The 21,610-nt window shown below is 41.4% G+C and overlaps 2 protein-coding genes across 4 annotated transcripts in view; both read right to left on the bottom strand.

Annotated features, from left to right (window-relative positions):
• Nucleotides 1–2,046, bottom strand: part of LOC144726722 (lysine-specific demethylase 4C-like) — a 36,555-nt gene extending 34,509 nt beyond the window's left edge. Inside the window, exon 1 of the mRNA XM_078605556.1 lies at nucleotides 2,027–2,046. The gene's annotated coding sequence lies outside the window, so the exon portion shown is untranslated. The remainder of the gene's footprint in view (nucleotides 1–2,026) is intronic.
• MTG1 (mitochondrial ribosome associated GTPase 1) lies at nucleotides 1,942–10,477 on the bottom strand. Of its 3 annotated transcripts, XM_078605559.1 has the most exons (12): nucleotides 10,342–10,474; nucleotides 9,390–9,454; nucleotides 8,335–8,439; nucleotides 7,843–7,929; nucleotides 7,242–7,298; nucleotides 6,590–6,680; nucleotides 6,377–6,438; nucleotides 5,752–5,848; nucleotides 5,100–5,181; nucleotides 3,392–3,504; nucleotides 2,453–2,559; nucleotides 1,942–2,105 (listed from the first exon to the last, which is right to left on the bottom strand). In XM_078605559.1, the coding sequence occupies exons 1-11, from the start codon at nucleotides 10,433–10,435 to the stop codon at nucleotides 2,462–2,464; spliced, it is 951 nt and encodes a 316-aa protein (XP_078461685.1). In that variant the 5' UTR covers nucleotides 10,436–10,474; the 3' UTR covers nucleotides 1,942–2,105; nucleotides 2,453–2,461. The 3 variants fall into 3 exon arrangements, with proteins under 3 accessions (XP_078461685.1, XP_078461684.1, XP_078461686.1); XM_078605558.1 differs by having other exon boundaries at nucleotides 1,942–2,559; nucleotides 10,342–10,473; XM_078605560.1 differs by lacking the exons at nucleotides 2,453–2,559; nucleotides 3,392–3,504 and having other exon boundaries at nucleotides 10,342–10,477.
• Nucleotides 10,478–21,610: the final 11,133 nt, after the last annotated feature.

The following is a 21,610-nucleotide window of genomic DNA, read 5'->3' as shown; positions in this document are numbered from 1 at the left end:
GTCACGTGGCTTGCGGATGGGGGTCACGTGACTAAACATGCTTTGCGTGTGAACATTCCTGTACACACTCAGTGGTACGCTTGGATTCAATTGTGTTATATATTTTTTTTTTCTGGATTCCATTATTCAAAATGCTGCGTGAGATAAGCACCTTCAAACCTGAACGTGTGCCCGATGTAATTAAATTCATGGATATTGCGAAAGCCGAGGCAGATGGTTATTTTTTCAAAGGTTTTACTGAACTTGAAAGCTGTGTCGTGGTCAAGTTCATGTATTAGGTATAGCCCTGTGAGCCATTCGGCTCTTGAATCGGGTGCAACCGCAACAAAAAAAAACATGAACAAGAAAACATATTAAAGTGACTATGTGACTAAGTCCAAAGAGAAAATCCAAGAAAATACAGCAAAATATTGCAGAAAAAGCACCGTACACCAACGCTGTGTGCAAAAATCCCAGTGGGATGCAAGTCAAACAACAACCACAAGACAACTTAGATTAAGGCCATCAGTCTTACTCCGTACTACAACAAACAAACATGGCCAAACCTAAAACTTCGAAATCAAACCTTATAATCAAAAGTTAGTCTACGTCCTGTTGTCCAATCAATTCAAAATTTTGCACACGCACACGTAATCGGCATCAATTCGTCAATTAATTGCCTCCTTTCAAGCAACAAAAAAAATCAATGGACGGCATATTAATTATATATTTTTGTGTGGAGGTGTGTGGAGAATTCAAAATTTGGCACGTACTTCAGATTCGGTGACAATACGTGCCTGTATTAAGATCGGCATCAATTCGTCAATAATTGCTGCCTTTCAAGCAATAAAAAACAATTCATGGACGGCATATTAATTATATATTTTTGTGTGGAGGTGAAAAACGCTGTGGTCCCGAATCTGGAATCGCCTCGCCCAAGCAGCAGGCGTGGGCCACGTGTCTCTTGTAATGAAGATGTCGTCCGCTTCCCGTTGTCCAATAGAGTTACTGTATTTACTTTTTAGTGCACTTCAAAATAAAACTATTTTTGTTACTTTTAAAAAGGATTTTTTTAATGGAGACGAACTTATTTCTCTTCTTGGTTCTTTCGGTAAAGTCACGTAGAAGGGAAGTAATAAAATAATAAAAATAAAACATAATAAAACAACTTATTTCTGCTTACAGTAGACTACACGTGTGATACTCTTCGATTTTTTCGGTAAGGTCACGTAGGTGACCAAGAGTATGAATCCTTGCAGTCACGAAAGCTTCAAATCTACACGTGTGCTGTACTGTTGTAACCTTGATGCTCTACGACAACGCATGAGTTCGGTGTTATAAAAATTAAACCGTAAAAACAAAGTTTTTCACTATAAATCCTTTATATGCGTGGCGGCAAGAGTCCTCTCGTCCTCTGGCTTGAGATGGCTGCCACCTATGGGTCAGATGCATGCCTGCCACCATTAAGCAATTGGTAATTAAATATGAAAACAAACTCCTAAAGTGTAAAATGTAGGAATTTTTTTTCACGAAAATACATTGTCACGCACGAGTCTGTGTGCAAAATGTCAGCTCGATTGGATCACGGGAAGTGGGTTAAAAAACGACCGAAAGATTTGCACGGTCGTAAGCAAGCAAGTTAACTTAATATAAAGGATAAAGGATTTAAAAATGTGTCGCCCACCGACCGGAATTAACACTCCCAAATGAATAAAAAAACAGGGAAAGGTGTTATGCGAATGCGGTATTACGTTCCTATGCACTGAACGTTAGTGGACTGTTCTTTTTACAGTGATTAAAAGTTTGATTTGTACTTAAATGTGATTTAACTTATTTAGATTCTATCTTTTACAAAATATGCAACAACCGCCATTCGCCACTAAGTGGCGGTGACGTCACCACAACGCTTGTGCCGTTTGTTCACGTGCATTCACCGTGCCAAAACATGTACGCATTAAACTGTGAATGTAAAAAAAATTCGCTTTAATATATTGTAATAAATATAGCCTTACAAGTATTCTCTTACCAAAACCATCTATGATCTTACCAATCAATGCAAGACATCAGTTGTCACAGAGCCTTTCTCCACGTGTTGCTTCTTGACTTTATATTTCAGCACCGGGATTCTATTACCGGAGAAACATTTTAAAATTCAGATGTCTACCAAAAGCAGTCACGTCAGCAGAAGCAGAAAGGTACAAACCATTAATTATCACCATCAGCTAGGATCACACCAAAGCTGAATGATGGTCTCCCTTTGCTAACAAACACCATCATTTGTCCTGCAATAATTCACGCGGAAACTGCACACTCCGCGGTGGATGTACTCTGGAATGCTTTCCATGCTTTCCATCCTTTGCCTGCCACTCCGTAGTTTATATCTTCATCCCTTCCAGGGACGTGTAACAATCATACAAAAGTCCATGCAGCTCACACAGGAGGCGGTCATTTGCATTAAGTATGAACCACATACATTCCAATGTCAGTCCAATGTGATACGTCCCAGCAGCCCATTACGAAATGCCCGGATGAAATTGAATGCAGCCAAGCTGTAGTTGGGAACTGTGATAGTGATGTTTCCTGCAACGGTAAAAGGGGAAGTGCTCAATGTTGTTATTACGTCACTTTAACATGAAAAAGCAAACAGCGACAGTGTACACAGTTACCTGATATTAGGTTCACTCTTTTATTTGAATACTTGCCGTTTATTTGATTCATGGTTTGGATAAAGTCCTTTGAAAAAATGTGTCCTTGGGATAAAACATTTTTACAGGATTTTAGATTTGCTCATGTAAATGCATTTGTGGTGGATTTGTGAATGAGAAAGATTAATTTTCATTTGATAAATTCCATAGAATCGTAAAAAGCTTGAATTAATAGATTATGGTGGAAACAAGGCATATATCACAAAGTACACAAACACCAATGAGCTGTTAAGGAATACAATTCAATTATTGAAATTACATTACTCAACTTCTATGGATATGCTGTGATATACAATTTAACTTGGCTAGTGTTTGGAAGATCATTTCGTTTTACAGAAAATCGTAAACCATGTCAGGAGGCAAACTAAACGTTGTTAATAACACAAGCCTGTTTGTTATTATAGAAGTTTTTTTGTGATTTGCTTATCCTTCCTACATTTAGCAGTCCTATAGTTGTTTTGTATTCTTTGTTGTTGAAACTCTGACCTGCCCCGACTGGATATCTGTGAAAAAGAGCTTCATTGCTCACCGGATTTCTCCAGGAAAAGATTCTGAATATCCCGTGGTCTTTAAATAGGTTAGCGTCATTAAGCCTATATTGTAACACCTAAGAGTTACAATTCACACTGCAGGTGGCTGTGCCTCGGAGGGACGGGAAGGCATGCAGCGCCGGGTGATGTGGCAGTTCGGTGCGTGCCACCACTCACCCACGCCTGTTAGGGCCTTCATCCTGCGTGTTTTGTGCAGCTTCACAGCGATGTGCTTCAACACGGTTTGTAAGTCATCTTGCGGCTCCCCAAGCCCGTAATGTTCCACGTACCTGTCCACCACACACATGGCCAAAACACCATTCAACATAATGCTACCATGTAGGAACATTACAGTACAATTACAAATGTCGGTGTTTTGTTTGCCATTAATGCCAGTTTGAGCTACAACCAAATGGTTTGTAAAGATACAGGTTGGACTGGTACAACATTTCCAGAACAAAGCAAAGGCCTGCGTAATTTTAGCTTAGTTTAATTTAAAAAAAGGATTATTTTTGCTGATGATTTATTTTATGCTGCTGCATTGGCATTGCTGCTGCATTGGCATTGTTGCTGCATTGGCATTGTTGCTGCACTGCCCATGCTCCTGGTGCTACTGATACACTTGGGCTACGCCCATCCCCAAACCTTTATAAACAGTTTACCTTTAGAGGCTAACTCCTTTGCCTGATGACGACCTCTTGTGTTTCGATCGAAACTCTGTGATATTTTTATTCACTTTATTTTTATTATTTTTTCTATCTACGTGACTTTACCGAAAGAACCAAAGAATATGAATTCCTGCAGTCAGGAAAGTTAAGTCAAACTTTATACGTTTGGAATCAAACTTAACCAGACAACTTTATGAATAAGACTATCTTTTATGTTGTATTTATTTTTTCACATATCCTGGAATATGAGCTCAAGTTGCCAACTGAACTAGGCTTGAAATGTATTGAATCGTGCATGTAAGAATCAATTATGAACAATGCATTACTACTATAATGAGCCAAGAATGTCTGTTTGTGTGTAACGCGCGTGACGTCACTCCACATGCCGCACCCCCCCTCATTAATATTCATGAGCGGGTGGATTTTTACACTCGCAGAAGGTCGAGCGGAAATAATTTTGCAAATGCGCTTTAAGTTTGACGTTTCTTTATTGAAAGTGAATCTAGTAAATAATTATATGCAGCAACGAAGTGGATTTCGTGCCTTTATTTATTTATTCAGCACTTGAGACAAAAGGTAAGTCTAATTCATTCTTCTACATTATGGTAAAATAGACATTTCTCGGTGATTTTCCAGATATTTGATCGAATTCCAATTTATTTCAACCCCAGTGACCGAAAGCAGAAGAGAATAAAGTATCAGAGTAGTGAATTTGAACAAATTGAAGGTCAGTTATATACAGTGCTGCAGTGAAATGCAGTTAAGTGTTTGATGACATACTTTTGTGCAAGATTCACTGCCATTACATTTACGCAAGATACAATTATACTCTGCTCAATTTTTTAGTAAATATTACAGCGTCCATCCTAGGACGGGCAAACAAGCTAGTTATAGATGTTAATCCAACATTTTGACGAATGGAGAAAACAAAGTGCATGTGGGATATAACACAAACAATATAAGAGGCAGTGAAGTGGCAAAAAAAGAATCGATTCTTGAAGTGAATCGTCACCCCAGTGACAAATGATATGCTGTAACATGTATGCTAATGTTGAAATGTGTAGACGTGTAAAAAATATGAATGCTGGGAAAAAACAAGACAAAGATAAAAAAAAATGTTTATCAAATAGTCATTTCATTCAATCATCACATGCCTTGTGTTGACGATTAATCTAGACCATGGTGCCAGCCCAAAGAACAATGCTGAATGACCTCACCCAAACAGCTGATGCTTGTTGAGCGAGAAGAGCAGGTAGTCTGCAATGGCATCTTCCCCCACCAGGTGGTCCAGAATGGTGCCTACTCCAACAGCAAAGGGGGTACAAAAAGCATGCAGATTCACATCACACATCGACCAAGTCACCATTTTGCTAATAATAATAACCATCTTTCCCTTCCCTTGCCTATGGCCCAATCATTGCCTGAGCTCATGAGGAATCCAAAGCTAGTCAGGGTTGAGAGCGTGCTTAGTGCTTGTTTGGGTGCACATCAGGTTGTTGTCTGCTCTGGGGATGAGGTATCCAGCAGTGAACAGTGCAGCAAACTCCATTGTTGTGCTGTTCGAAGTTCCCAAGTCTATGCTCCCCACTTTTACCAATCCTCACTGGCCAGCGTGAAGTGTAGTCAAAAATACCCCATGAACCGCAGTGTGGGGGGAAGGCCCTCATCCAGCACTCGACTCAAAAAAAGGGTGGTTCATGTACAAAAACGTCCTTCATATGCAGACCTACTTCAGAGATGGTGGCCCAAGGAGTTTAATTTATTTGGGTAGGTATATAACAGGACCTAAAACCACTCCACACATGCTAGATTCACCATCTTCAAGAACAGAATAAAAAGAGTATACTTTGGTTCTGAAAGCTTTATTACCGCAAAGTGCGAGCTTCATGCCGACCTCAACATTTTTGATACGTGGTGACATCACTCCTGGTGTGTCCAAAAGGTAAATCTGTGGTTGTTGGCACACCTGCACAAACACACACATCAAAGCCAGCCCACATTTACACGTGTGCATGAATGCACTCTATGTAACTTCTTTTGCATCACACGTAGCCAACCATGCTAATTGGAGGTGGGGAAAGGACAACAATCTAAACATAAAAAGCAATGCTAAATAAATTAGTTGTCAATCGATATGTAGGAGTGGAACAACGGGGTGATGCATTCATATATTATCAACCTCAACTCATGAAGTGTGCTAAAATATATTTCTTGCAATTTTCACATTGTATTGAATTGACATTTTTGGTGTTTAGTTTGGTGTCCTCCCGCACCTCTGATTAGCATGGTTGGCTAAGTACAGTGAGAAACAAGTTCAATATACATACGTACACATCAACTCCTGCAGCCAACTAGAGGCGCTACCGTTCACATGTAAAGAAAAACAATGGATTCTTCAATCGTGATTGTTGAGCAGGCAAGTCATTCCACTGGCTGTGCATATGCATTTGCAAGTCTGGTTCTAACTGGAGAAGATATGAATAACAAAAACAACCTGAATGCGGGTGAGAACAGCTTTTGTAATTCCAGGTTCCCCACCAACTTTAGATGCTTTTCCTAAGAGACAAAGAATTAAACAGAGCATTAAAATTAAAAAAGCTCGTTTTTCTAAAAGTTGTAACTTTTTAATCGACTCATTAAGCAGACTAAAAAGCACGTAATATTATGTAAGTTAACACAACAAAATCATTGCAAGTATGAATGTTACCTCTTTTTAAATGACGCCTTCGCAGTGCATTAATGAATGAAGACTTCCCAACGTTGGGTATTCCTATCACCATCAGACTATAGTCTTGCTCCTGACAGATACAAAAGACAACATCACTTTTAGCCAGGACAACATATTGGGGAATTGCTGTTTAGTAGGCACTTCATCAGCCTTCACGTGACACAAGGAGATAATGAGTGATAATGGTGCTCAGCCACATGAAACACTTATTTTGGCTGGCTCAACCTAGAAAAGATCCAGGCTCGGTTCAAATACCTATTACCACCGAATGGCCATGCATCTGGGGGAGCTGGCACTATTACACGTTGTATGAACAACGTATTTTCATATGCAAATAGAACACAAGCATTATAAACATCCTAACTAGCGAAATCTTCACTTGCATAAACACAAAAACATGAAAATGGTCCTCATTAATTTCTTACCAATTAATCATGCATACATTTGAGATCATTTGAATTCACTTTCATGTTCATTTATTTTAAACAATTACACAGAAGAAACGCATTTTCCATGTTTTTATCTCCATTGCAACAACTTGACCACAGGGGAGCATGCGCATTAAAATTAGATATATTTTGTTCCACCCGCTCGAGTCCCTTGTGAGAATGTGGCACGACAGGTTCCGCACCTCCACTCGGTTGAAGCGTGGACTCAGCTCTATCAGGTTGCTCACCGCCGGCACCACCTGGGACACAACGAAAATTTGCAACTGGCAACGGGGCTTGCTGGAGCGCAGTACAGTAATAGTAACTGAGTGGCAATCGTTGATGCATGACAAAATGAACGCAAAATTGACGAATGAACAAATAATGTTCATCTTACTTAAATTGCATATTAAGCACCTGTTAAAACAATGAAGAAAATACATGCAGATGCATGGATTATGAAATGCTTTTTAACATTCATTTGTCATAAAGGAAAAATACATTCGCATATTTGCAAACAGTAATTTTGGCTCTGGTGTTTCCAAAGTTTGGGAAACCTTTTGATGTAATTTGAATGGTTTAAAAAGGGTATGTCCCTGAGAGCAGAAGGTTTGTTCACATTGGAGCGTTACGAGTTATCTAGACCCCATGTCCCAGAGCGAATGCATTAAAGCTTTCAACTTTTGTTAAAAATAACCCTCACAACAAATCCAGCTCATACTGCTCTTACACAGTATTAAAGCATAACAAAATATAAGAGTATATGTGTCCTGCCCTTCTGAATGTCTCTGTACATCACCATACCTTACGCAGGCTGAAGCTTGTCTCATCAGCACAATTTGTAAATAAGACGTTGGATACACCTCGTTTCTCCAGTTCCTGCAAGACCCTCTGCACGCACAAGGCATGCAATAATGCTCTTACAAGAGTTAATGTTACGCATTGTAACCATAGCACATTCTTATACAGAAATGGAAATCATATCTTTGAGCACTCTATAAAAAACATAATTGGATACAAGTGAAAATACATATGCAATCATAAAAGCAAAAGATTAATGAAATAACATGTACCCACTTCTATTTATATTCTTGCCTATGGCAATATGTTCAGGAGCTAATGCCAATGTCAAGGTTTTCTAGCCACGAGAAGACTTCAGGAAAGAGTTCCTGTAGTTTTGCTGTTCCAACAATGAAGGAGCACAGACTACAATGGTTTACGATATGGTCCATAGTTTCATTTGCACAGCCAGTTGCACTGTTGCTTGGAAAATAATAAGTTTGTAGAATGACTCACCTGTTTTTGAGTCATGTCTGCTAGGTCCATTTTGTTCAGAACAAGCAGGTGTGGACGCACAGAAAGGTCCTCCTGAAGAGGCAGGTTCCGGCCAGAAAGCGGAATGTGAATTCCTGTCAAGGAAATATTTTTACTCTAAGATTCCACATTTACTCACTAAACTGTAATTTTCATCTGGCAGGAACTCACCAGTTCAACTTCGGAAATATATGCATCCATCTGCTTTGCCAGGCCAAGTAGCACACATCTATAATCCAGCACATTGGGGGCAAGCATTGGTATACCACAGATTTGTAGAATTCCCATATCCATTGCGCTGCAAAAGTGGCGAAGATACAGCAGTAAATAAACTGATTATTAAATTGACCTGGAGTGGTTATTTCTGAATATGCATCAGTGTCCTTTGTTGTCTACATCCAACATGTAAAATACTTAACATGTGAATTGTCTGAATATCCAAATTAAACTATTTTTTTTATTTTATCAGGTAAGGCCCACTGAGCTAAATAGTTTTTTCACAAGCGACTTGGTCAAAAATGATAGCCCAAAGAAGTGTCTTATAATGTGAAAATGTATAGCAGCCAAATACTCTAAACACATCTTTCTAAACGTGGAGAGAAAACCCAGAGAAAAATCCACGCTACCACGGGGAGAACAAGCCAACTTCAAATATACAGACGTCGGACACAATAAAGTGTCCTCTTAAGTGTCTTGAGATACGTTTTCATGAACTTGCATTTTGATGCTTATGTACCAGGTTGTGTTGAATGAAGCTAAACAGTGTAATGCTACGTCACACACAGTTTTCCCGATTAGAATTAGTAGAATGCACCTGCCTGTTTATTAAAATATAAACATTTCTTATTCCCATTCACCGTGTTAAAATGTTCTTTAACAGTCCATTATAATTACGTTCAAAATCCTTTGGTTGAAATCACTGGAAACCCAGTGATGTTGAACTAATACTCCACACTACTTCTGCTATGCTACATTTTACGTGTCTGAGCTATGTTGTGTGGGTAATGATAACAAGCGTCGTTCTTTAATAAGGATATCCTCGCATCGTGCACCTCCACCACACAATCCACCTTGTGTAGAATGGACTTCATCTGGCGCACACCTGTATCGCACAAAAAATAACACAACACACTTTGCATACACAAATGGGTAGGAGCAACGCATTACAATACTTTGACCAATTTCACACGCAATTCGCCAGATCTGGAAAGCGAAGCTGAGATCAATGTGGACAATACTTGTGCAAATGTTACCATCCTTCAACGCGCGTTTACCACTGTGGTGTAGTATGGTCAAATTACACGTTCAGCCCGCAAAACGGGGAGGCCTTTTAAGCCAGTGGACTGACAAAAAGGATTGCACATGTTAAAAGTAGGTGATGTTGGCTGGCAATGGTTTAGACTGATGGCCTTAATCTAAGTTGTCTTGTGTTTTTTGTGGTTTGACTTGCATCCCACTGGCATATTTGCCCAGTGTTGGTGTACGGTGCTTTTTCTGCAATATTTTGCTGTCTTTTCTTGAATTTTCTGTTTGCACTTTGGTCACATAGTCACTTTAAGATGTTTTCTTGTACATGTTTTTGTTTTTTGCGGTTGCACCCGATTCAAGAGCCGAATGGCTCACAGGGCTATACCTAATCAATTAACTTAAACTATCTTTGCGAGCATGCTTACTCCAGAGGGCAAATGAACAGCATCACACAAATTCATATTTAATACTTCGGTTCTTGAATTCTGAAAGTCTCACAGCATCCCAGCTTTGCAGAGAAGCACACGTTACTTGTCACAAAGTTTAAAAGTATTCGACATTTTATTCTTTTAAAATCATCCGGAGCAGGCCCAACTGGCGCCTACGGCCTTTCCTAGCTACTCATGCCGACGATAGGCGCGCCTCGCCCGGCTGCAGGCGGCGTCCCTCCCCACCCCCCACAGACGCGTCCTCGCCGCTGTGGACAATCACGGCCCCGACACGAGAATGTGGAATGTGTACCCCTCGCCATGTGCCGCGGGAACCACGACGCCACGTCCCGTCCGCCGAAGTCGAAGGCCTCCCTGAAGGAGCGCAGAGTCGCGATCAGCCTCATCCTCCCGGTGCGGGCTTCGGAGTGGGAGGAGGCACATGGAGAAGGGGGAGGAGTCATCGTGAGCCATGGTCGATCCGCTGCTAGACAATCTGTTTGGTACTCTTAGGTTTTTTCGGTAAAGTCACGTAGGTAAATAATGAATAATAAAAATAAATAAGAAAAAATAATAGAAATAAAATATTTGTTTATTTCTAGATTTGAAGCTTTCGTGACTGCAAGGATTCATATTCTTAGGTTTTTTCGGTAAAGTCACGTAAGTAAAAATTACAATTAATAAAAGTACAATAAAAATAACCGAAAAAAACCTAAGAATATAATTGTTTATTATTTATTTTTATTATTTCCCTACGTGACTTTACCGAGAAAACCTAAGGGTAAGAATTCTTGCAGTCACGAAAGCTTCAAATCTAGAATCTGTTTGGTGATACAGTATTGGGGTGGCAGTGGGGCACAAGGAAAACTAACAACAACAAACTCAACTCGTTACGTCCAGTGGCGTCGTCACGCTATTATCAGACCAGGGGGTGTGCGGCAATCAGTCAATCTAATTCTAGATTTGAAGCTTTCGTGACTGCAAGGATTCATAATAATAGAAATAAAATTATTACTAAAATTGTATTTCTATTATTATTATTTTATTTCTACTATTTTTATTTTATTATCTATTTGTACCTACGTGACTTTGCCGAAAAAACATAAAAGTAGTCAATCTAATAGCTGTCAACCCGTACGGGTTTTCCCCGTGTTCTTGTACAGGGAAATTGAGTTTTCAGGTCCACACGGCGTACAGCCGTGTCAATTACGGACACACACTTTTGTTTGTCTATTTGTTTGCGTTTCTCCCTTGTGATGGGACATTGTAGGATGAACGTTGAGATTTATAAGGGCACGGAGTGACCTATAAGGTGTGAATTGGTCTGTCATAAGGTGATATATGGGGTTTGGCAGCAAAACTAACAACAACAAACTCAACGCATTACGTGTGAGATGGGGCCCCATTGTTGTGATTTGTCTCGCACGGACACACCGAGAGGCAATTATATATCGCGGCTCCACTTGCCACAGTCCACGTCGTCGTTGCGCCCACGGTGTCGATCATTTAACGCTGTAGGGGGCGCTCCGTCTTCGCAAAAATGCAGCCACTTCAGTTAGTTACCTCTTTTTGCAATATAACTAACCGGTATCAAATACAATAAATATCCCAGAAAAGTTCTATGTGGACGCAATTTCATTAAAAAAAATTTGTTTAAACAGGGTTTTAAATGAGTTTCGTTTTTTTTCTTCCACTGTTCTTGAAAACATATCTGATGGTGGTTGTCAAGGGGGCCCCAACTCGTAGGGGGAGCTAACGCACCCCCTGGCCCCCCACGATACGCGCTTGCACACGTCAAACACATTGTCCTTCAGAGGGAGCTGGTAGGAACGTTGGGATGCTCGGTCAATGGCCAGGGTCAATGGCGGCGTGGTGTATTCCGCAAATATGCCCGACTGTGAGCGCGGGCACAAGCCGGCGTGAGTAGGTCAAACGTTGAGTTTTATAAGGGCACCACGGGGTGACCAGCCCCTCCCCACCCAGCCCTTTGACCCATCCTCCCGGGATCCCCTTGACCCAGCCTCCCCGTGGTCCCCTTGACCCAGTATCCCGGGATCCCCTTGACCCAGCCTCCCAGTGGTCCCTTGCCATTTGTATTGCCTGTAGAGGCCGCCAGAGCGCCACTCTGAGCTGCAGAAACATTTTCTCACGAGTGACACATTCATACGGGCAAACAGCCCATTAACCATTAGCCATAGCAAACTACGGTACTCTACATTTACTCATTCATATGAGTTTTAATGATCTACGAACGCATGTGTCAGAGCACTGAATTGTTCATGTATTGATACACTTAATCAAGAGTGTGTTTAAAACACAGTGATTCTCAACGAGCTCACACCTGGTGGTTATGGAGGACCTTATTGTGTTTTGCATGGTGGCGTGTTGGATATACTGGTTCTCGCCATAATAACATGGACCCTTAACTACCATACTGTTCATCACCATGAAGTGCATGAGTTCAACGAACGTATATCTTCATGTATTCATTAATCCATGTATGTATGCATTCATTCATTTATACTATTTGAAATCTTAGAGGTAGGCCTGTGACAAACTGGTTCTTTCCATAGGAATGTGGAATTGACACCAAAAAAACCAGCAACGCAGTTCCAATTTTATTTTACATGTCCATGTTTCAGTTCAGTTACCAGTAGCCTGACTCATTCATTGATCCGTTTGTCAATCCACTGCTGGATGAGCGCTGTGCGGGACGTGGATTTTATTTGACTATTCTGTACTTCACACTGGCCAGTATGGGTTGGTAAAGGCGTGGATCATAGGTGCGGTGTTATAGAAGTGCAGTACAACTGAATTTTGCCGGACTGCCCATTTACACGACTTTATATTTGTACCCTTTAAAGAGATTGGTCCCTGCCACAAGAATGTGAAATTTACATCACCAGCTCAGAGTTGCTTAAAAATGTTTACACTGTCCCATGCTCACTTCCAAGTGGATACCCGTTTACTGGACTTTCTGACGACCTAATTTAAACAAACAATCCATTCACCCATACAAGCATTTCTGTGTGCACGGAGTCAGTTTAACTGTACTGAATTCACATCGGAAAAAGTGTCATCTGCCGTGTGACACATTGCCATCATTGTATGTTTTGTGTTTATTCAAATCACTACCCGCACCAGAGTGAACTCTGGCACACTAGGAATAACCAGGTATACCCATCCGATACCAGTTCAGGTGGTCATGTTGCTGTTATTGAAGCGCTTTCGGTACATATCTACGGAATGCTTGCTTAAAGAAGTACAAAAGGTACGATGAATGAAAAGCATAAATTGCTTTGCAGTGCAATCGATCCATTGTAATGTCGGTAGTGACCCATTGCAAGCTTTGAAATGGATGGAAATTCAGCAGGGAGTATAGACACACACACAGAGAGCGGTGTTTGTGTGCGTGCCTGCCTGGGGTCTGCTCGTCCGCGCAGTGTGTTGGCACGTTAACAGACAAGCGATGGCTGCTAGGTCCTTGCACCGGACACAATAAGCGTGTCCTTTCAACTTTCAGAAGTTTGTTTAAGCGTCTGCGTTTAAAACGCATTGTGCAACCGCGAAAAAAATATCCCTTCCTTTTGAAACGGCAGACCCAGAAGTAAATTGCTCAAACGTCACAGGATGAACCAACTACATACACTCAATAATAAACGGGACAGAATAAATGCGGTATGAGGAACAGAGAGAAACATAGATGATAGTTTCCAGATAAAAAAAAAACGAATTCTGAATGTTTGTTTTCACATTGTCCTAACCTGGCTGAACTCAAGGGCAATGGGGGACATGCAGTCCTTATGTCTGCTTCACTGTTATTATGAATGCAAAATAAATGTCTTCATACCCAGCCATGCACTACTATTCTATATTTACATTGGCGGTGTAATGATGCATGGATTCACTGATTAATATCAATCCTTAAAACTCACAATACGTGCCTTGATTCTCGTGTGTAAAAAGAATAAATCGGTGTTTTACGATCCGAATGTTGTAATTTAAGATTGTCATGCGATCCCTGCAGCCGCAGCAGTCCGCCACATGTCACTACATTGTTAAAAAATAGAATCGATTTTTGAATCAATCGCGACCCTGAACCACGACAATTCATCATATTTCTGAGGCCAATGCTCTGAGTGTTTTTGTCTGGAGACAGCTTGGGAAAAAAAGCCATACAGAACAGCTGCTTTACTGTTTTACACTACTGTAGTAATACTAATATTCGTTTACTGCTGTTTTTTAGTCGCGTGCAGGATGCAGATCTCCCCACACCATATCGGCCATGGGGGTTGTTTAACCATACTTCACCACGCAAGCCAGGATTGGTTCAGGTATCACTTACAGGCCAATGATATTAGCCATGGCCTTAAATCAAACTGAGGTCGCCGTATCCATAGCTAAGTGCGCTAACTACTCCACTACTGCTGTCCCCACAGTACAGAATACATATTAAACAAAATGAAACAAACAAATTTTGAGGCCTTTAAAAGTTTTGAGAATGCAATCAAAGATCATACGGAAATACGCTTTCATTTAGAGCACATCGCATTCAAGAATACAATTTTAATCGTGAAAATAATCGTAAAATATATTTGCAACCAAATCACCCCGAATGCACCTGATCTAGTTACATTTCAGAATCTGATCAGGGTCTGGTTAGTACTGAGTCTGGTTCGTACTCGAACGGAGCTGGACAGGTGTTGTAGGCATGGAGTCGCGCGAGGTGAGGCCAGGATATGGCAATGCTGAGTGTCGCCACCGCCTATGCGTGGTGGGTTTTCTCCGGATATCCTCACATGCTAAAGACTCACTCGTGATATTGGCCAAACATCCAAATGCAGGGCACTTCTGAAAATGTCTTGAGAGTCAGTGAGGCGACTTGTCTGGGTAAATAGTTGGCATTATTATTATAACATTAACCATCAAAATACTATTTCTAAAATGGAGTACCTCTAAACAGAGTTTCCATGACCAAGAATGTGCAAAGAAGCAGAGCTTTATCCAAAATCACTTTGACAGCCGCCTACCGGGTTTTTATGCTTAACAAAATGCACAAAGTATACAGCAGAAGCACTTTTATTTGACACTTGCTAAGCTGTTTGCGCTCTGCACCAACTTGCCACTAAGGATGCGTCACAAAAGGGACATTCGCTAAAGGTTTAGTGTGAAGAGATTCCATCAGGTTCTTTTTTTGTGTGTGTGAATTGATGTGACGGGTGAAGGTGGGTTCACAAACAAGCTGGCCTCATGTGAAAAGGTGTGCAGTGTTTACCGAACGTGTTCAGGCCACCTGTCACAAGGGTCGTTTTAGAGCGTGCCATAACGCCCATCGAATGTGAGCGTTAAAGCTGGACAACTTTGCCTTAGCTGAGAAAAAAAAATATCTATATACCCATGTGATAGGCAAATAACCCGCGCTCTCTGGCTGAATAAGGGTCTCGGCCTAGATACACGAGTCGATACGAGGTGCGTGCGTGTGTGTGCGCTTGTGTTTGGGTTTCCGTTTAGACAGGGTGGGGAATCTGTGGCCCGTGGACCTAAGGCGGCCTGCGGCCACATTAAATCTTCCACTTCGAAAGGGCCCACAATTAATAATGTATCCATCAGTGCCAGGGCCGTAGCCACACTAGTGGTGTACTAAAGGGGAATATATTTCCACCTAACGACGCTGTGTTTCAAATCAATTGCGCTCAGTAACTTCTGTCACTGCAAGGACCTCGTTATCATTTTGTTTACATGATATGAAAAAAGCAATTCTTAGACGCACGATTCAATGCATATATTGCAAGCATAAGTATCGATGTTATTCAATTAATCAATTAATTGTTACAGACCTAACCATTCAAATCCATCAAGTATAACCTTAACCATGTCAATGATTGTGTCATTTGGGTGGGTTTGTGAGTGATGAGACTGCGCACAATTGCAACAACAAGTCAGTTGCATTGCGTATATGCTGTTTATACACGGACACACACACATACAAATTCACAAGCATACGTGCTTTCCATTTTTATTCAAATATACCTGATGGCACAATGCCATATTTCGTTTCTATTGTTGCAAATACATTCTCAAGAAAAGCCTACGCTTGTTTAGCAGTTCCTCCACGCAAGACATTCCTTCCCCATTTCGTCTCAACTCGACCTGACCAAGACCCGCATATACAAAGTGAGAGCTACGTTCGACTGTCTGTTAAATCAGACAACGAATAGAATCGTGTGGTAGATTGTCGTTGCAGTCACAACCAAAATCCTATGCTGGCCGGTCGAGCTCCGTCAATTACCGTGTCAGGTTTTGTGCCAAAGTCATCATCATCATTGTTTATGTTTCAGTTATTTATAACGAATCTCCCATTCAGGACATATCGAGGCATCAGAACAAAGCGGTATCTATTTTTTTGACAATTACTCAGCAAAGGAAGTGATTGCAGACTATCTTCTTGTTTCTTTCGGTAAAGTCATAATAAAATAATTTTCACAATTATTTTTATTATGTTTTGTTTTTATTATTTTATTATTTCCCTTCTACGTGACTTTACCGAAAGAAACAAGAAGATGAATCCTTGCAGTCACGAAAGCTTTAAATCGAGATTGCAGACTGAATACAACGTTCAAAAAGAATAGTATTTACGATGTGCACCACAACCAAGAATAAATACGGTCGAAAAGATCGATTGTGCTTAAGACTAAAGTCTTACATTGGTTAATCGTGGGTGCTCTAATTATATTCCTGGGTAAGCTGTTCCCTATTTTAAATGCCGAAAGACCAAATGCCCGTTCTGTAATTCTTAACGTCATCTGCTGCTCTTGTAAGAGAAGAAAAAAACCCACATCTCTATCACTGGAATCCCGCTAAAGGGTATAAGTTACCTTCACACTTTAAACATACGAGACTGCAGATATGGAGTCGGTTAGATTGGCATGCAAGACAACCGTGTCTTTGTGCAAAGTTGATTCAATACAATGGTTGTAAGTAATTTATTTAGTAACCTATCATTTGCAGATCCATATTCTTCCAGGTGGCGATCTTTCCACCCGCTTGGTTATGATTATTCGTGACTAGTGATGGTTTAACTTGCGCAATATCTTTGATTTCTCAGTAAATGCCTCGTACTATTTTGCCCAACGCGGTCATAGTACTGGTGTAGCAGTGCTGATAGCATCTGCACCCGTGGGAGCGATGTTTTACAGGGCCAATCGTGGCTCCAAATAAAAAAAAATCAACAATCCCATGACCCAAATGTGCATTCCCATCAACTGGCTTAACGTTCCAGGGCAGGCTCGTATCAAAACCTTCCAATATTTCTATCCCTATAACTGATTTATCTCGTCTATAAGACAGGGTGATCCAATTTATAGACACGCCCCTGATTGATAATGCCCGTCTTTACTTTCTTCTCAAAAGATGATTTAATATTTTGAAAGCGATAGCTTCATAGTGGAGAGTCTTTATATATAAGATAGCTTATATTGAGATCAGTGGGAGCTGTGCTCATTTTTTTTAAAGAATTGTAATTGTTTTCTCCATACCTTACCTCTTGTTATTTTCGTGGGGGTATCAGTAAAGTGTTAAAACGAAAAACTAAACAATTTTGTGTTTTACCAGGGAAAGCCCATTAAGCGTTAGAGCTCTTTCTCAGAAGCGACCTGGCCACAAATTATATCTCAACGAAGTGGCTTATCACGTGGAAATGTATAGTAGCCAAATACTTTCAACGCATGCTTATAAATGAGGAGGGAAAGACTGGAGGACCCGGAGTAAAATTCACGCGAGAACATGCAAACTCCAAATATACAGGCGTCAGAGTCGGGGTCAAACCCACGGACCTTCTGTATGTCAGGCGAGGTAGTTAACATCTCTCCACCGTGGTTCACTGATACCCCACTATATTTATGCACACGATACACGGGAGAGAGGTGGCGCAGTGGTTTGGCGCACTGCACCAAGAACTCAGAAAACCTGAGTTTGATTCCTGGACACGGCTGACATCTGTGTCGAGTGATATGTGAGGTAGTCATGGTCGCCCCTTCAGCAACCCGCACTGACCAGCGTACGGTCAGCGTACGCCCCTTCAGCAACCCGCACTGACCAGCGTACGGTCAGCGTACGCCCCTTCAGCAACCCGCACTGACCAGCGGGTTGGTCAAACAATTCCAATGACTCGGCAGGCCTTCATCCAGCAGTGGATTGCCAAAGGGCAGTAAGTTAGTATTATTATTGTTTACAAACAATAGTTTAACTAGATTCCTAATCGTTCACCACTGTTTTACACAATGTCTTCTGAGAAGTGGTTGAAAATAGGTGCTCTATATTAAAACGAACTAATTGCATTGTACACTATGAGATTTCTTTTACCAGTGGCAAAATATAATGGTAGGTTTTTACCCTTTTAACTGGTACAAAACTGACACCTTTATTAAAATAATAATAAAGGTGTCAGTTTTGTACCAGTTAAAAGGGTAAAAACATACCATTATAATTGCATTGTTTTTATAAATATGGGGGGGGGGGGGGGAAGTTAATGTACATTCAATAAATATATATTTTATTATCAGCATTCTGTGGTCAAATTAATCATCACAATTTAATTATCTGAATGTATAAATTTGCTGCTTCACTGAAACTAATAAATTCCAAGAGACAAAAAATATTAGATTTTATAGATAGGCAAACAATGTATCTTATTATTATCATTAATAATTATGTTTTTTTTTATAATGCCAAGATGAAGCTATTAATCAGATAACATTATTATTAGTGCATTACAGATCTTCCTCGTTAAATGTATTGTTCCTTTCACTTCGCAAGCAAACTTCTGTTTAAAGATGTGCGGTGTTTAAAGTGCAGCCTTGTCTGAAACCGCACCCAAAGCAATTTGTTAAAGGTGCATATCATCGGTTCTGTAGCAACAAATAAACCAAAAGAAAATAAAGACCCGGCAATAAAAAAACGAATTACCCTAACCGTATCATCTCTTATCGGTCACACCTCCAACAGTGCTATTTGTTGCTGAACGCAAGGCGTTCTGAGCCTTCGGCGCCTGTGTTCAGCAACAAAAAAACCCCCGGCAATTTCAAATAACCTCAACAAATAAAAAAAACACAGCAAATCAGAACGATGGCAACTCGCTATTTACCAAATAGCGCATCATCTCCGCAAAAAAAAACAAGAATGCGCCACGAACTCCGCGTTCGAATTTACTCTTCTTGCAATGCGAAAGAAAACAAAGTGTCCGCGGGGCGTGTTTGGGTTACACGGGTCCGTGTTTGTCCTGTCTGCCCCCCTTACCAGGCAACCTGACGACCCCACCCACCCACCCACAACCGCCGCCAGCCGCCAGCCGATCCGCGTGTCGTTGGACCCAGCAGACACCTATGCTCGCAGTCGCCACAGCAAGCGTGCGTGTGCGTGTGTGTGGCTCGCAATAGCGCAGCCGATTATTATCGGCGAGAGATAATTATCGCCTCCTTCCTGCGAGAGCGCGCGTGGGGCTTATCGAGGGGGCGGTGCGCGACGAGGGGTAAGGGCCTGTCAAACAAGCCAGCTTTCTCACCGAGGCGTCCAGTAAGAAAACAGGTATCTTTTGTAAACTTACGGTGAGAAAGCAAACAAACGCGTTATGTGCGCAGATACAGCAGACGGAATCTCGCCGATATCGCAGTTTATTAAAAGTTGCCGTGAATGACTTTTCTTTTTCCCTTTGTCAATTTTCTACTTTACTTTTTTTTGTCTCCCCACATGTTTATATGCGGTGCGTGTGTGTGGCAATTCTCACTGCCACTTCGGATGTTTATTGGGTGTGATGGTTTTAGGTGGGGGGTTTTTTTCAACGAATTTACCACGGTCGTTTTCTTTGTTGTTTATCCTCACAATTATACTTCTGCTGCTTGAATCACGTCCCCGGGATGATGACTTTTCCACACAAAACTCCCAAAATGAGCAACACGCATACGACCTTATGTCAGAGCACAGTTTCAGAGGATGACATCACATGAGCTACTTCTCAAGCCACATCAATGGGCCCCCATTTACTCACGCGAGAGATACACACCTTCTATACATACCCCACAATATTATACTAAAGGGTGTTGTCAGCGTCGCGTCACGAGTCAAACAATGCAATTGTGTCTCTCGCACAGCAGTGTGACTCTGTGTTAGAAAATGGCCGCACAGAAGCAGACTTCACAGAACTACTTCGCAGATGCCATCCAGTGACCTCTGGTCCACACAATAGGGGAAAACGCTTCCCCCTCCCATCTCACCCTGCTACACGGAGTAATGTCCATTGCATGACGGACAACCTGATAATTTCTAATTATCTGAGCTGGAATTGAACCATATTAGTGCAGAGCCAAATTTAATGTAATGGCCTTTTAAAAGTAAATTGTGACCAGGCTGAGACCATAAATTCAATACACTTGAGAACCAGTTTTAATCAGATGTAATTTCCTGGTTTTTAACCCCCAGATCCCAGTCGTTCCAGCTCAGTGCTTTGACCTCTGAGCCACCAAAAAGGGAAACTCTTTATTCTCAGATCTCAAATAAATTGAACAAAGTGTCGAACCAAAATTTGGACTTACGACGGTTTTTTTTGTTCGGTCACTACCCACTGGACTGAGACCAGCCCAGGAGACCTGAGAACCCTGATTGACCAGAGGGAAGCTGCCCAGATTGAAAGCCAGGTTCCCAGCATTCCCGGCTCAGCGCTTTGGTACGTTATAAGGACCCTCGACCACCCGGACAACATCAGTCCAGCTCCTGTTTGTGTTACATCTGCCAGGCATTGTGAAGTGATCATTCCCAAAAGCCCTGCATACATGTGGAATTAGTTTTTTTCTGCCAGAGTCAACAACAGCGAGGGTTGCCACCTTTGAGTTACAAAAAGCCAGGATATATTATAGGCAGAAGAGTATCTCAGAAGTCCTGGAACATGGGAGGATTGCATGAAAATGTGTGGTCTTGAGCGGTGAATTATTCTGGAAATGACAATTAAAAATCATTTTTATGTCCCGGTAAAACTTGCGGATTTCCGAGAAACCCTACCTAAAAAAAGAAGATCCTGGGAAATCCAGGACAGGTGGTAACCCTATCAGAAGCTCGTTACCATTATGCCACTAACGAGACCCGACTGCAATGGCAGCCGAGCAAATCCTTAAGCCCTGGCAGGTGCTACAATAATGGAATGGTGACTCCTGCAGCTCCTGACAACTCTAATGCTAAATAAATTAACAAATAAAATGTGACGTCTGCAACTGTTCTACATCCGACAAGACCTGTTGACACTGAGTAGAATCCGATCCGCAAATCAGGACATCGCACGCTGTTGGTCAGCCGACTTCCCGACGATTCGCCGAACTCTTTTCGTGAATTTTGCTTCAGAGATCGGGTCGATCCGAATTGTGAAGGCACACCGATGATTTAACAACAACAACACGCGCATTCATTGGGCCCTTACTCGAGGGTAGCGTCTGAACGGCGTCGCTTAAACACAAAGGAAGATCACCCGGACAAGTGATATAGTAGTCTAGTTGGCATGGGCTCTGGTGGAAGTAATTAAATGCCCTCCCCGTACAATG

The sequence above is a fragment of the Lampetra planeri genome, chromosome 24, assembly GCF_965212315.1.
Source record: "Lampetra planeri chromosome 24, kcLamPlan1.2.h2, whole genome shotgun sequence".
NCBI classification, from domain to species: Eukaryota; Metazoa; Chordata; class Hyperoartia; order Petromyzontiformes; family Petromyzontidae; genus Lampetra; species Lampetra planeri.
The sequence above is the reverse complement of the archived record's forward strand: the minus strand, read 5'-3'. Positions and strand labels throughout refer to the sequence as shown.

Coding starts and splice junctions, on each gene's coding strand:
- MTG1 (XM_078605559.1), bottom strand. CDS start 10,435: ATGAGGCTGATCGCGACTCTGCGCTCCTTCAGGGAGGCCTTCGACTTC. Junction 7,930..8,334: donor CAGACATGACTCAAAAACAG/GTGAGTCATTCT, acceptor TTGTGCGTGCAG/AGGGTCTTGCAGGAACTGGA. Junction 6,681..7,241: donor CACGCTTCAACCGAGTGGAG/GTGCGGAACCTG, acceptor TGTATCTGTCAG/GAGCAAGACTATAGTCTGAT.